Here is a 13,989-nt window from a genome sequence, read left to right on the forward strand (position 1 = left end):
CAAAAATCTCAAGATAGCGTACCCCGCTACATAAACTTCACTTTCAATCTTTTGCTTAGATTTATGCAACAACATTAAATACTTCAACCTAATAAATATACACAGTTTTAAGCATCGAAACCTATCGAAATGTTAGCAACGCTGTCAACGTATAATTCAAATCCGTCTCCACAAATTTGCTCACCCATTCGTACCTAATAATACCGAACGGACCACACCTAGCCCCTATCGGTCTCAAGGAATAGCCTACCTTTCTCTCATACTTTCCAATCACGTAATTCTTTACACTGGCCAAAAAGAGGCTTGAATTATCATGCGTTTTCGCCGCTTGTGGTAACAGCGTCATGAATAACACGGCTGCCCCAAGGCTTGACGCAGGAGCAGCGGGATAAATCATACCGGGCAGCACGCCGAACAATTTGATCGTCGCATAATTTACAAAGATGACTATGATAAGGCCCAAAAATAGCAGGGGAGGTATCGCCTTATAGCAGAAGAGTATGTTGGTGTGCTGATTCCAAATCTGGAGTTCTTGATATAGCCGAAGTATCCCAAGTTTTGAAACTGTTCCGGATTTTATACAGTTATCAAGTTTGCAAGCCCCCTCGGACGCGGCAAGCAGGACGATCATTCCCACGATGAGAAAAGCTAACCCTGCCTTCACTATTTCCACACAAAGCAAGGTTAGTATAAGGATTCGGGTCATGTAGAATGTGACCATTCTTGCAACGCAATCTTTACACGTGGTCGAAAAAAAAATGTTAAGCGGGTCAAGGTTTAGCACAACTGCAGATGGGACCAATACCATCATGGCGAGTGGAGCTGCAAAGATCCCAATGTATATTAAGGCTTCCAAATGCGGGTTGGACACGGTTGGCCTTCTTCGGCAAACTGTGTTGGCAAGTTCTAAAGTTTAAATTGAAAAAAACATGTAATTATAAATAATTATATTGGAATCCGAGTCAATAAACCGATATGGACAAGGTTAATAGGAACATGCGCTAATGTAGAAATAGACAGGCGAAATGTGGATAAGTTAGCTGTTACATTTGTCATGCACAACCTATTGGATTTGATCATTTTTCAATAATTTATATCCACTTGATTTAATACGAGTTACCACCACCAACTAATACTGGGCACCAACTCTCAGTAAGTACCTGACTTACCACTAAATTTCTCTTCAAGTCTGGGAATACAGTTCACAATACTTGGAGCAACTTGTGGACAAAATGAGATCGTATAACTCATTCCCATCATAGTGAGTGGAAGAATTCCAAGGTACATGCAGGCCACAGGTCGTAAGATGTCCAAGACGTCGTAACTTTTAAGTTTACTTCCAGAAACCATATTGCTTAAAAGGTAGAAGCAAATCAGGCTATGAAGTGGACCCAAGACTGACCAACATTTTGAAACCAAGCGTTTCCGGCGTGTCAAACGATCCACGTGTATCACCCGCTCAGATATTTCGAAGGAAAACGGCATCATTGAAAATTTCACGAACACGTTTCTGTACAAATTTAGAAGAATCCACATTTCTGGAGATACGAGTTCTCTACCTGATTGTTTTAGTGCTTCTGTAGGGCCACAAATTCGAGACAGGAAACCTGTACTTCGTCGAAATGTCGATAACATTTTACAATTTCTGTACATTGAACGAGAAATGTTTGATATTTTTCAGTTTTGAATATTCTTCGTGCGTTTAAATTGGACAGAAGGATTGGATTGCTCATCGATCGTTCAAATGTAATATTGCTGGTGACCGATTTTCTTATTTTTGAGGACTTACTTAGAATATGAAGTTGTCAAATATAATCTAATCTGGACAAGTCAACAAACCAAGATTTGGTATATTGCATTATATTTAGATAAATTATACTTATGAATGTACATATGTGTGTATTTATGCCATGCATAATCACATTTTCGATCTTAACCTAATAAAAATTTATTTAAGAAAATATGTATCGACGGAGAAGATAAATTTTGTATGATTATGTACATATTTACGAATTTTCAACAATTTCTTGGCTTCGTGGCTCATCATAATTTATTTACGAATTTATGTCCATCTTTGTGTGTAAATATTTTAACCTGGGAATTCCATAACTTCTACATACCTATTGATGAATCATGCATAGCAACAAATCCAGATTTTTCCAAACTGAACTCCATATTTTTTACACTTTTACATATTTACGTATGTCTATGTATATGCAGTAATATTTATATAAGTGATGTCTGCAGATGAAGATTTGCATACTAATATATAAATATGTACATGAATACATATGTATCTATGTATGTAAGTATGCTTACAAGTCTGTCGCCAGCAAGATAATATTTCTAAAAATGACGAATTCGTATCAAATTTGCATACTTACATATGTACATACCTAGCTATATATTAGTATCACTTAAATAGATCAATAAGCATTGCAATTTGCTAAAATTCGTTTAGAAATTTGTGCCAAAATGTTGATTATGGCCATGTTGGCATTGAATCTACCTACATAAAGAGCCATGTCCTTATTGTGTCACTTGTGAATTGTTTTGATCCGGGTAGATAATAAACCGTTACAACGCATGTAACCAAGGGGTGAAAGAAGTGTGTCATCCGTTAAAATGACCTTTTGACCTTGAAAGGTGTGACCTACAGTGTCCATCTTCGAACTCGTCCTGTCCCCTGACGTTAGGAGCTTAAGTTCAAAATTTCAAGTCTATATGTGTTTTTGTTCGAAAGTTATCGGACCAACAGACGGACATAACGATCTTATAAAGGGCTTTCACCCCTTAATAAAGAGACCGGGTTGGCATGTGTGGTTCATAGGGGCCGTTCATAAATTATGTAAAGCAACACTCGCGATTGTTAACATATGTAGGTATGAAATTATTACAGTGTTATCATTGAACCCATCCTGGCCCTCTCGAGTTACATAATTTATGAACGGCCCATACATTTAATCGATCGATCGCTTTTCATTCACCAGCCGTCTTTTACACACATGTTGCTTTTCTCTTTTTATCATGGGTGCAGTGAGTGCAGTGCAGAAAATAACAACCAAATCTAATATAGATCAATTTATTATGCATTTTTCAATCCTTTGCATCAGATACGAAATCTAAAAACAATTTAGAAATTCTTATGGCTGTAACAGGAAACGTGATTGGTTTTCTGCTGGTGCTGGTAAATTATCTGGGAATACTTTGTTCGGTGAGTAGTCATTTTTAGATAACTGCTCTGCTAAAATATTGACAAAACCCGGGTAACCATATTACATATTTATTTATATGACCTTTTGGTCCAAGCGATAATGTGGGTTACATATGTATGTACATATGTATTACCGCGCCCGTTGAAGTCTTATATTTACGCCGGTTGGTAATGACTAAATACCATTTTGCAAAGAGTCTTCCAGATTATTGACAGTATACATATGTATGTACAGAGTGGTTAAAATGTCATTTTATATCTAAAATGCAACATTCGAAGACTTTTGTGATTAGTTTTGATGATAATTATGAAAATTTCAATCCCAAATCTTGTAACTACTGGAGATTTTTGGACTGTTCCCATTGAATAATTTTCCATTGTTGCGTGACATTTTAACCACCCTGTATGATGTGGGGTGAAAAAAAAAATCATACTTTTGTCTTTTTCATGTACACATTCATGTAAACTTTGCAATGTTATTTCATTCATGCAAACATGTGAGGACTAATTTATTAATATATGAATTTACATATTATACATGTAGTCATATTTCTTCATGCTGTCCATCCTCAGTTTTCTCATGGGACTCAAAGGGATGCAAATAAATGGCAGGACGACCAATGTGGAAAATACGGAAACAAAAATCACCAACCGGTTAAACACGGTAATAATTTTATACATACTTATGAAAACTCAATAACCCATTTATTGACTGACTTTCCAGGATTGGATCAATTTCCTCATTTCCTTCACGTCAGCAAGCATGACTACATTCCTTCTGGTTTTGTGGATCTATCTCAACCGCAAGTTGAGGGGATTTAAGGTAAATATTCATATAATTATGTATGTACTGCTTACACTCTAAACAATCCATTCGCAAAGTATTATTACCAAGTGGTGAAAATACACTTTTACAAATCTGGTCTGGTGCATGTAATATCGCAGGTATTGTGTTCGGTATATGTAGTAAAATGTAGTAATGTCTGTTAACCAGGATGAGTGCGAGATAATTTTGCGAAATATGTAACACATGCCAATTTGTTGGATAAAGTTGCATAAAAAATCTCATGCCTTTCCTACAAAATTTCGCATGTCATGCTACATACATATCTTGCTCAATTTACGAGCATGTTGGTGCGAGTAGTTATTACCTTTCACACCAGTAAATCAATTAATTAAACTACTTATTTATACATTATTTTAGTTCGAGGAGTAGCACAATCATCACCGCCACTTCCGCCAGAGTCATTTCCCCTTTGCAAAAACCCTTCCAATTTTAGGCCTCCTTTCCTCATCCTTATTTGTAACCCTGTTAACCCTTCAGTTTGCTTATGATGCCTGGTTCGTACCGTTTTTCACCGGGAAACCAAATTATATTGCGGGCGTCACGGCTTTATCTTTTTCTACTTTGTATTTGATATCTTATTTTATTGTTCTGATAAGTTTTTGGTTATCAATGAAGTGCTGCAAGGGTCCGGTTTTTGAGCACGATTACGCCGGATATGGTGCCGCGTATGGGTTGGATGAAAGGAGCGAGAAGCTTCGGAGACTAGGAAGATACCTTCAAGTCTATTATATAATTAAGCACTGACCGTCTGAAATTAATGCGGTGGACCAGAAGTCGACGCCGCCGATAATACGCAGCCGACGCCGGTACTATTTACGCGCCGCCGAAAATTTGATTTCTTATACCTTCAACCTTGCGATGCCGCGCCGCGCCGCCGACGACGCCGAAAAATCACCAAAAACTGGCGCCGCGGCTGCCGAAGATTTGTCGGCGTCGACCTCTGCGGTGGAGGAAGGGTTATTAATTGCCCCTTTCATAAATATTTATGTGCTTGTCAAAAATATCATTAATTAAATATTAATTAAATACTTCATTAATTAAATGTTCACCTTCAATATTCATTGGAGTTAAAACTTTTTAACGAAAAAATTTTCTGGAATTGATGCGGTGAAGGAAGTGTTGTTAATTTCCCCTTGCTTGCATAAATACATATGTACTTGTTAAAAACCTATCAGTACAGCTTTGCGTAGCCCGACCCAGGGTTAATTGTCACCCCATAGGGTCCTTCCAGATATAATTTTTTCAAATTCCAATGCATACTCTTCCATGAAGAGCCATAAGAAAACTAAATGCCAAATTTTAGTTCGATATGACGACTTTGAAAAATCAGTAGGGGTCACCCCATAGGGTCCCTCAAGATGAAAAATTTTCCAATTTGAGATCATGTCCTTTCTTTAGGACCCATTTACTACCAAATTTCAGCTTTCTACTATAATTTTGAAATTTTGGTGCATGATACCCCACTCACTCCGATGACCCCCACCGGTCAAACTCTTGACCGATGTCGCCCATCTTCGAACTCGAGTTGTGTATTTATTTACATAGTATACATGTGTGAAAAATTTCAAGTCTATCGGATAAGTTTTACGAGAGTTATCGTTAGACAGACAGACAGACAGACAGACAGACATCACGGGTACATAAGCCCTGGGTCGGGCTAAAAATTTCATTAATTAAATATTAAGTAAATAATTAATTAAATACTAATTCAATAATTAATTCATTACTTAAATATTCACATTCAATATTAATTTTAAAATATGTATCTGGATTTGATAAGGAGGATGGAGCGTTGTTAATTTTCCCTTGTTTATATAAATATGAAATAGGTATACACATACTTGTTAAAAAATATCATCAATTTAATATTAATAAAATACTTAATTGATTAAATAGTGATATTTAATATTAAATAGAAATATTTAATGAATGAATGACTATTAAATAGTCATTCATTCATTCAACTTAAAAATCGAAAAGAAAAATATTTATGCTTTCAAAATTAAGAAAATAAATACTTACTCATTTTTTATTAAATTTCTCTATAATTCGCCTTAGTAAATACGTAGTGGTCTATGTAATGCATCATGCATTACACACCATGCATTATGCATGGTGTGAAAAATGAATAATGTTACCACTCTTGAGTCTATTATGCAAACAAACTATACAAAATCTAGAGTAATTTTAGCTTGATATAAATATTTATCAATCTACATAGGCGCCGTCCATAAATTACGTAACGCAAGAGGGGGGAGGGGGGGGGTCTAAGGCTCCAATGATATCGTGCCTATGTTACACATGTTAAAGGGGGGAAGGGGGTGTAGAAAATCGCGATTTTTGCGTTTCGTAATTTATGGACGGCCCCATAACAGTCTATTTTAATTTAGGGTACATAATTCTCGTCATATAAAATTCAGAGTGCATTAAGAGTGAATGCACTCACTGAAAAATGAATCCCATTCATTTTTCAGTATGTATTTAATACATACATCTGCATATGAAATCGCACGAAAACATATTTTCAGGGGAAAGCGAGAACATTTCGTTGAGAGCGAACGCAATGTTTACATTTTACTCATGTGTTTGGAAATATTTTTTACCATCTCTTTGCAAAATATCGTTATTTAATTATTTACCTACACATTTGCAACACCAGACTAGATATAACTAATTGTATTTAACTAACCATGTCTGTTACTAAACGTGAAATGGAAAAACTTATCCATCGCGTCGCCAGGTTGGAAGCATTCGTGGCAAAAATTGCGAAACATTTCGCACAACTTGGAAGTTTTGGTGAATTAATTATCGCTTATTTTATTTTTTTTAAATATAATGATTATCATGGATTCAAATTAAAAATACGTTTATTTTTGTCAGATTTAGACAGTCGTGATGATGACGAAGGATCCTCTGATGTGGACTACTTAACGCCAAAATTCGCCGGAGAAAGACAGCAAAAAATTAAAAGTTCTAGAAGGAAACGTAATATTTAAATTCTCTAAATATTTTAAAATTTGCGTATGAATCAAAGGGCCATGTCAGCGTCAAAATCAGTACATTTCTCATATCTGGAAATTTATTTTAAACTTCTGGACTTGGACTACAAATTTGGGAGTCACTGCAATTTTTTTGCAAATATACACTCCAGAAGTTTTTGAAGTCAAGTTTCTGGAAACTTCAGAAAAATTAGAGCTCATCCAAACTGGCTTTCACCGGCTTTACATTAATCAACACACTGTGTAGACGAATTTTAAACTTCATTCTTAGATCAAAGAAATGCAAAATGATTAAAAATTGCTGATTTTGGCCATTTTAGTGACGAGTCTTCGAGTCCAATGTTACAATTGTTAAATAATGCAAACATTTTTCAACTTAAATAAGTACAAAATTATATTTGTGACTAGGAAAATCCCTGGACAAGACGTCAACTCCAACTTTCTCCCGTAACGTTGACGACCAGCATGAGAGTCGCGACCCAATTTACATCGCGGACCAGGAATACTTAGAAATTGGACCGGACTCTGTTAAAATGGAGCAGGATTCTGAAGAAGAAGTCGAAATTTATCCGTACCCTTCCGATTTCGTAATAATTCCTTCTCACGAAAACAACGGCCTTCAAGCGGAAGTTGGTAAGCGCATCTCGTTATTTTAATTTTTGTCCAATGTGAAATAATCTACAATTTTTCGACCATGTACAGAGTGGTGAAGAAATATGGTAACGTATGTAACCAGACAACTTAGTCTTTTCCGAAATTTATAAAAATTCCATTCAACAAATCATTAATTAATCATTCGCATTCCCAGTAAGAATTCTTCAAAAAATCTAAATAATGTTTCCAAATAGACTGGAATTTGGGATACGGAAGTTTTTTTTCCAAACAAAATAAAAAAACTACGAAAGAAACAAATTTGACATTTTTTTCACCAAATTGTAAATAGGTTAAAAACTTGTGGTAAAAATGCCTTAGCATGGGCGATTTTTTGTGTCAAATGGGATTGTTTTTTGCGAATTTTACAGAATTTTTGCGAATTTTACAGAATTTTTGCGAATTTTTTGCGAATGTTAATCTAGTCTTGACTTATTCCAGGAGAAGGCCTAAATTTAATGCGGACAAACCACTCCCTTATTACCTCGCCCCTTCCACCACAACCTCATCTTCCTAAAACTGGAAAAGGAGCAAAAGCCCGAGACCCGGTGTGGGCATATTTTCAAAATGTCAACGAGACCACCCGCACTTGGAAGTGTAAACTGTGTGGAAAGGAATTCAAACACGCAAAACCTGACCGTCTCAGAGGCCACATACAAAACAAATGCGTCAAAAAAGGAAGAGGGAAGCAATACGGCAATTCTTCAGACGGAGAAGAAGCTCCGATCCAACACTCTTAAAAAATGCACTCTGAATTCGAAATTAAATAATCTTGGTATGCTAAATCAAGAGCAAACTTTACTATTTCTCAGGTTACCGTCGCTCTGGATTTAGTGTACCCTAGTTAATATAGAATTCAAAGTCCATTTACTTTGAAAAGGGTAACATTATTTTTTAGAGTGAATGTATGACTGTTTGCACCTATGCATTTATTTACAATCGGATCTTGTATTGATTGGTGGCCCTTATTTATTCTGAAATAAAAGTGTGTATGTTAGAGTAAAATATGTATGTACATACTTAATTATACACCAGTGCTGCATCAGTATTCGGTATAATTATGTGCATAATTAAATTCTTATAAAAACAGGCATTTCAAACAGGAATACATTTTCAATGTGAGAAACGTTTTCAAATTCAATTTTTAGCCCGAGTCAGGGCTTATGGAACCGTCATGTCCGTCTGTCCGTCCGAGACACGATAGGGCCAAAACGGCTGAACCGATTGAGTTCAAATTTTGTACATATGTATATGAGGCAAAGTTAGGAGTTAAGTTCGAAGATGAACCAAATCGGTCGAGTGGTTGACCAGTGGGGGTCATTCAAGTGGGTGGGGTATTATGCACCAAAATTTCAAAATGGTGCTAGAAAGCTGAAATTTGGCATACATATGTCTAATAGCTCATAATGCAAGATTCAGGAGGGAAACTTTAAAAATTTTCCACCGGAGGGACCGTAGGGGGTGACCCATACCGATTTTTGAAAATGGTCAGAACATGGTGAAATTTGGTATGAAGGTGCAAAGGAACATCAGACTGAAGAATATGAAGTTAAATTGCAGAATATTTTTCCAGAGGGACCGTTGGTGGAGGGGCATACAGATTTATTTAAATGGCCAGAAAACGGTGAAATTTGGTATGAAGATACATCGGTGCATCAGATTAAATAAATGTCAGTTGCAAATATGTAATAGTGTAATAATTTAACCTGACTCGGGCTAAATGAACACTGCACTGGAGGTTATTTAAATAGTATTTAAAAATACAAAGATTCACGTAAGATTTTCTGAAGTGAATTTAATGCATTTTCTTGCTAAATTACTTTTCGTTAAGTTGACTATGTACATAAGTACCTTAAATAATAGGGCAAGGCAAGGGTGGACTTAGGGAGGAATATATATATACATATGTATCACGGAACGTCCATATATTACGTCATCGAAAATGTGGGTGGGTAGTTTTGACTCACTCGTGTTCAGGTAAACATGAATGAAATGGAATTGGTAGGTGGGTGGTGTAAAAATCGGAGTTTTCTTATGAAGGTTCCCGTACCGAGAATCAATGAAATCTCTGTCAAATACCTCAATCTCAAATGGTTAATTAACTCGAAACCCATGGCCATGCATTCACTAACCAAAAATATTGTTGCAACCTGTTCAACAGGATATTTACGACAGTGGTGGTTATCATTATCTTGGTTAAGGGTTGTGACTAATTAGTCCGTCCATAATTTCTTAATCGATATGTTACTAGCTATTGGTAACTAACTCCACCTAAACATAACGTTTCTACGACATAGCTTCTACGAAACTTCGCTGTTCGCTGTTCAGAGAGCACGTAATGGAATTAAGTTATTATTAACTAAGGAGTAGAAGGTCGCAACTTGTCGGCACCCGATTTTGATCTCCTTTGGATATGTTGTAGTACTATATGAGTGTAGAAAAAGTGAAGGAGGGTTAGACTCCATGAGCCCATTTACGCCCGCCACACCCCCTCAAAGGCCCCCAAACCCCCAGAGTTGCCGCACTAAATTCATCGCCAAAAATCGAGTTTTGGTCAGATTTTCAAGAAATTTACAATTTTGTGATCCCAGATAGTTGCTCTATCATATCCAATAGCAAACTCAATTTTTTTGAAATTTCGAATTTTTTCAATACATACCCTTGGTCAGAAAATCTTCGAAAATATTGAAAATTTCAAAAAAGTTGAGTTTGCTATTGGATCAAGACGTATATCATATTGATGGAAATAGGCGTTATCGCGTATCCAATTCTGGTATTTCTTTTGTTACGATGTCTCCCCTGCACGCCGCCGTTCATCTTGTCAATGTTGGAAACTTTTGGGAATCCCGTGTCGTTAAGCTATGGAGTTGCTCTTGGAGTACACGCCTTCAAAACTTGGATGAATTTCCATATTATGTTTTCTGGAACTGCTTGGATTCTATACGTTCTCTTTGTTGGAATAACGTTTTTGCTGAACTACTTCGAACTTCTTAACATGTAATTTATTTTATTAAAGAATTGTTAGCACCACACCAGAATATGTATGCACAAGGTATATATCCCAATATGGTATTCGGATTATATGTATTTTGTCACACTGGGTTTACTGGAATTCGCTAATGTTTTTCTCTAACGGTTTACCTTATTTTCTTTAATTTCCATACGACAAATCTAATTAGTCATTTTTTACATATTTAGAGAAATATCCAAAATTGAGAATTGCACCGACACCACCGCCTGCATCCGGCTCTACCGCTATATCAAAATCCTGGAGAAATCATTCAATGCTGCGTCACTGACAAAATCGTGCCCATGATAATAACGTGTCCACCATTAATTCAAATATCCGCGCTCTATATCTAGATAAATAAATATCTACGTATGCATTACATGTCACGGAGAAATTGCTCTTCCTGGATTTGCAATATTTCCCTTCCTCGCAGTTGGATCAGGTATAAACAACATTCTCGTCATTACTCTGGCCTCCGTGGTGGATACTTCATCGCAAAGGATCCTAAACACCATGGAGCAAAAAATTGCAAGCTGTAAGGGTGGTAAAAAGGGTATAATGAGGAGAGAAATATTAACTGTCCCCTTATTGAAAGTGTCAAGGTTCCCACTATTGGTTCAACTTGTTAACAGTTAATTTTGCATATGTAAAAATCCTAAAAAATAGCAAATTCGATAAGCTTTCTAAAGCCGTAAACAGAATTTGATTATATCTTTTCGTTAGAAAATGACAGCACAAAATGTTGAGGAGGTGGAAAAATTAGTTTGCCAGTCATGCGAAAAAGTGACTTTCTCGAATCAGAAAATGGCTCGTAACCACTTCATTGTTCAATGGATGTCCCGGACAAAATTCATCATGCACTTCACATATCCAGGGATCGTGAAAATGTAAAAAATAAAATTTTGACTTGTCGACCTGTCCGTCAGAAGACCAAAACACCGAAGAAAAACGTGAAAAAACTTTTTCAGAAAACCCGAACAGATCCGTGAGGGCTGCACCCAGAAAACTAAAAATTTCAAAAACCTATCTTCGCCAGATCAAAGCCAATAAGATGGGCTTCAAAACTTGCAACACTTAAACCGCGCCAAAATACAATGAAGATGAAAAGCCCGGAGCTAAAACAAATTGTCGAAAATTTTTTGAGAAAATGTTGAAATCGACTCACAGAAGTTTGTGGTCGTGGATTATGAAAATTAATGTCCCGTTGACCTCGAAGCGTCAGTCGGGTAAAGTTCTACTCATGTAGAAGTAAAAATGACGTTTGTTCGAAATATAAATTCAAAACCAAGCAAAATTTCCAATGACATGCATAAAATGGCCGGAGATCGACAAAAATTGGAACGTCTCAAATCCATTCCCTTCCACCAAGAATACGAACTCAGTAGTTTATTTGAAAGAGTGCATCATCAAGATAATGACCCCCTCTATCAAAAACAAACGCGTTTTATTTTGGTCTGACATGACTACGTGCCAGAATGCCAAAATAGTGACAGGGTACCTTTGAGGGGAAAAGGTTGATTTTTTCGAAAAGAAAGACAAGGCTCCAAACGTACCCCAGTGTTTACGCATTGAAGGATTTTTGCCATAAATTAAGAAAATATACTCTTAGAAAAAAAGAACATGAACGAAATAGGAAGAATTTCAATGGGTTATAGAGAAAACCATCACAGAAGTTGGAGAAACGAGTGGCAAAGCGCTCATGGGAGGAGCTCGACAAAATATTTTCTCCACTGGTACGGAAGTGGTATTTGGACAACTCAAGGACTAAAAAACTTCGGTATGCTCATCGTTAGTATTCCACAAAAGTTTCGTTAGATTTGATTCATGCATGCATTTTCTGCAGGTCAAAATAGCTTGACACTTTCAATAAGGGGACAGTCAATAAAAGCCTGTGGCGTCCTGAAAATCAAATTCGGCTCAAATTTCATCGACCGAGGGATTGGTGATGCAAAATTTCTGCATAAACCAAACCGTGTCTCTGCCTGGTAAAGGCGAGGAAGTTTATAAAGTGGAAATCGGTAATTTTGTATATCCCTGGTCTTATATCTTGTTGTTATATTTTATATCTTGTGTTATATTTCCTATTTCTTATATCTTCAGTTTAGGAATTTTCAATTAATATGAGGGAAACATTACCTTTCTTTCATCAACGACTAATATTAAATCAGTATAATATACATATTATGTGTATGTACGTCACTTTAAAACGTCAGTATAATCACAGAGTTTTAATTTGAGGGAACTCGGAGTCAACAATTTGCATAATGAAAATCGATACCAGTTTCATTTACGGATACGGATAATAATAAAGGGCAATAATAAAGACAAACATTCTTAATCTTAATTAATATTGCGATTGAATGCGATAAAATTATCGAAAATTTCCAAAGACCATCAGGAATTGTTGTCGTAACCCAAGTAGAGAGTAACGAGGTGTGTATACTTAAAGCAGTGGACAACTGGTATAATTCGGCTTACAAAATTTGCCATAATTGAATTAAGAATAGTGAAAAATGGATTATTGCCAAACACACGATTTGCCTAATCGAATGTGTAGCTTAGGCATAAAAAGTTCAAATACTTTTAACGACGGATCTGATGGGTCCCAATTTTATTAGATAAAAAAGTTTTCTTTTTATATGTATGTTGCTCTATAACGAATTATAGAGTTTGTCAAAGCTGCAAATATTTTTGCGCCATCTCTGTCGTCATATAAAATTCATAATTACACGCCCCTATGTACAATGTTAAGAACGCGTTGAAGTCATAGAGTTCAAGTCATACATATATACTTATGTACTCCCTGATGGTATTGATTTTGTGATAATTTCTCCTCGGGTTGGTAATAGTTAATTCTGAGTGGTCGGTTTTCAGCACTACAACGGTGTATATTTTCAACTATAAGGTGATTCCGGTTATCAACGCCCCGTTTAAGTCCTTCTTTTGGTTATCGTTTTGCTAAGAGGGTCAATAGATTAAATAACTCATTTAAGTACCTAATAGATTTCATTTCTAGATAAATAAATCCATTAATTGATCATCCCGCACGGCTTTTTAATTCCTTTCTCCGAATAGACTTTCACTGCCTCTCTATCACTAGGTTGCCAACATATAAGCGAACACAATGTACCAAGAATTTGCTCGTCTTTTGAATTATCGTCTGAATATTTGTCATCAGTTGAAATGCATCCCGTTCGTGCTTGACGAAAAATCTGGCCGTCTAAGAAAATCGAAATCGATTCAACTAATTAGAATTTTTAAATTGCAA

General features: G+C 36.1%; 2 protein-coding genes across 4 annotated transcripts; both read left to right on the forward strand.

Annotated features, from left to right (window-relative positions):
- The first annotated feature begins 2,996 nt into the window (after positions 1-2,996).
- Positions 2,997-4,812, forward strand: LOC118433230. 2 transcript variants are annotated; one of them, XM_035844938.1, is made up of 4 exons: positions 2,997-3,214; positions 3,759-3,878; positions 3,939-4,037; positions 4,677-4,812. In XM_035844938.1, the coding sequence occupies exons 1-4, from the start codon at positions 3,146-3,148 to the stop codon at positions 4,803-4,805; spliced, it is 417 nt and encodes a 138-aa protein (XP_035700831.1). In that variant the 5' UTR covers positions 2,997-3,145; the 3' UTR covers positions 4,806-4,812. The 2 variants fall into 2 exon arrangements, with proteins under 2 accessions (XP_035700831.1, XP_035700832.1); XM_035844939.1 differs by having other exon boundaries at positions 4,419-4,757.
- Positions 4,813-6,545: 1,733 nt separating this feature from the next.
- LOC110861705 lies at positions 6,546-8,716 on the forward strand. Of its 2 annotated transcripts, none has more exons than XM_022110831.2 (4): positions 6,546-6,857; positions 6,948-7,046; positions 7,469-7,693; positions 8,153-8,716. In XM_022110831.2, the coding sequence occupies exons 1-4, from the start codon at positions 6,752-6,754 to the stop codon at positions 8,449-8,451; spliced, it is 729 nt and encodes a 242-aa protein (XP_021966523.1). In that variant the 5' UTR covers positions 6,546-6,751; the 3' UTR covers positions 8,452-8,716. The 2 variants fall into 2 exon arrangements, with proteins under 2 accessions (XP_021966523.1, XP_021966522.1); XM_022110830.2 differs by having other exon boundaries at positions 6,568-6,857; positions 6,942-7,046.
- The last annotated feature ends 5,273 nt before the right edge of the window (positions 8,717-13,989 follow it).

Source organism: Folsomia candida, unplaced genomic scaffold, assembly GCF_002217175.1.
Source record: "Folsomia candida strain VU population unplaced genomic scaffold, ASM221717v1 Fcan01_Sc044, whole genome shotgun sequence".
Classification (NCBI taxonomy): domain Eukaryota; kingdom Metazoa; phylum Arthropoda; class Collembola; order Entomobryomorpha; family Isotomidae; genus Folsomia; species Folsomia candida.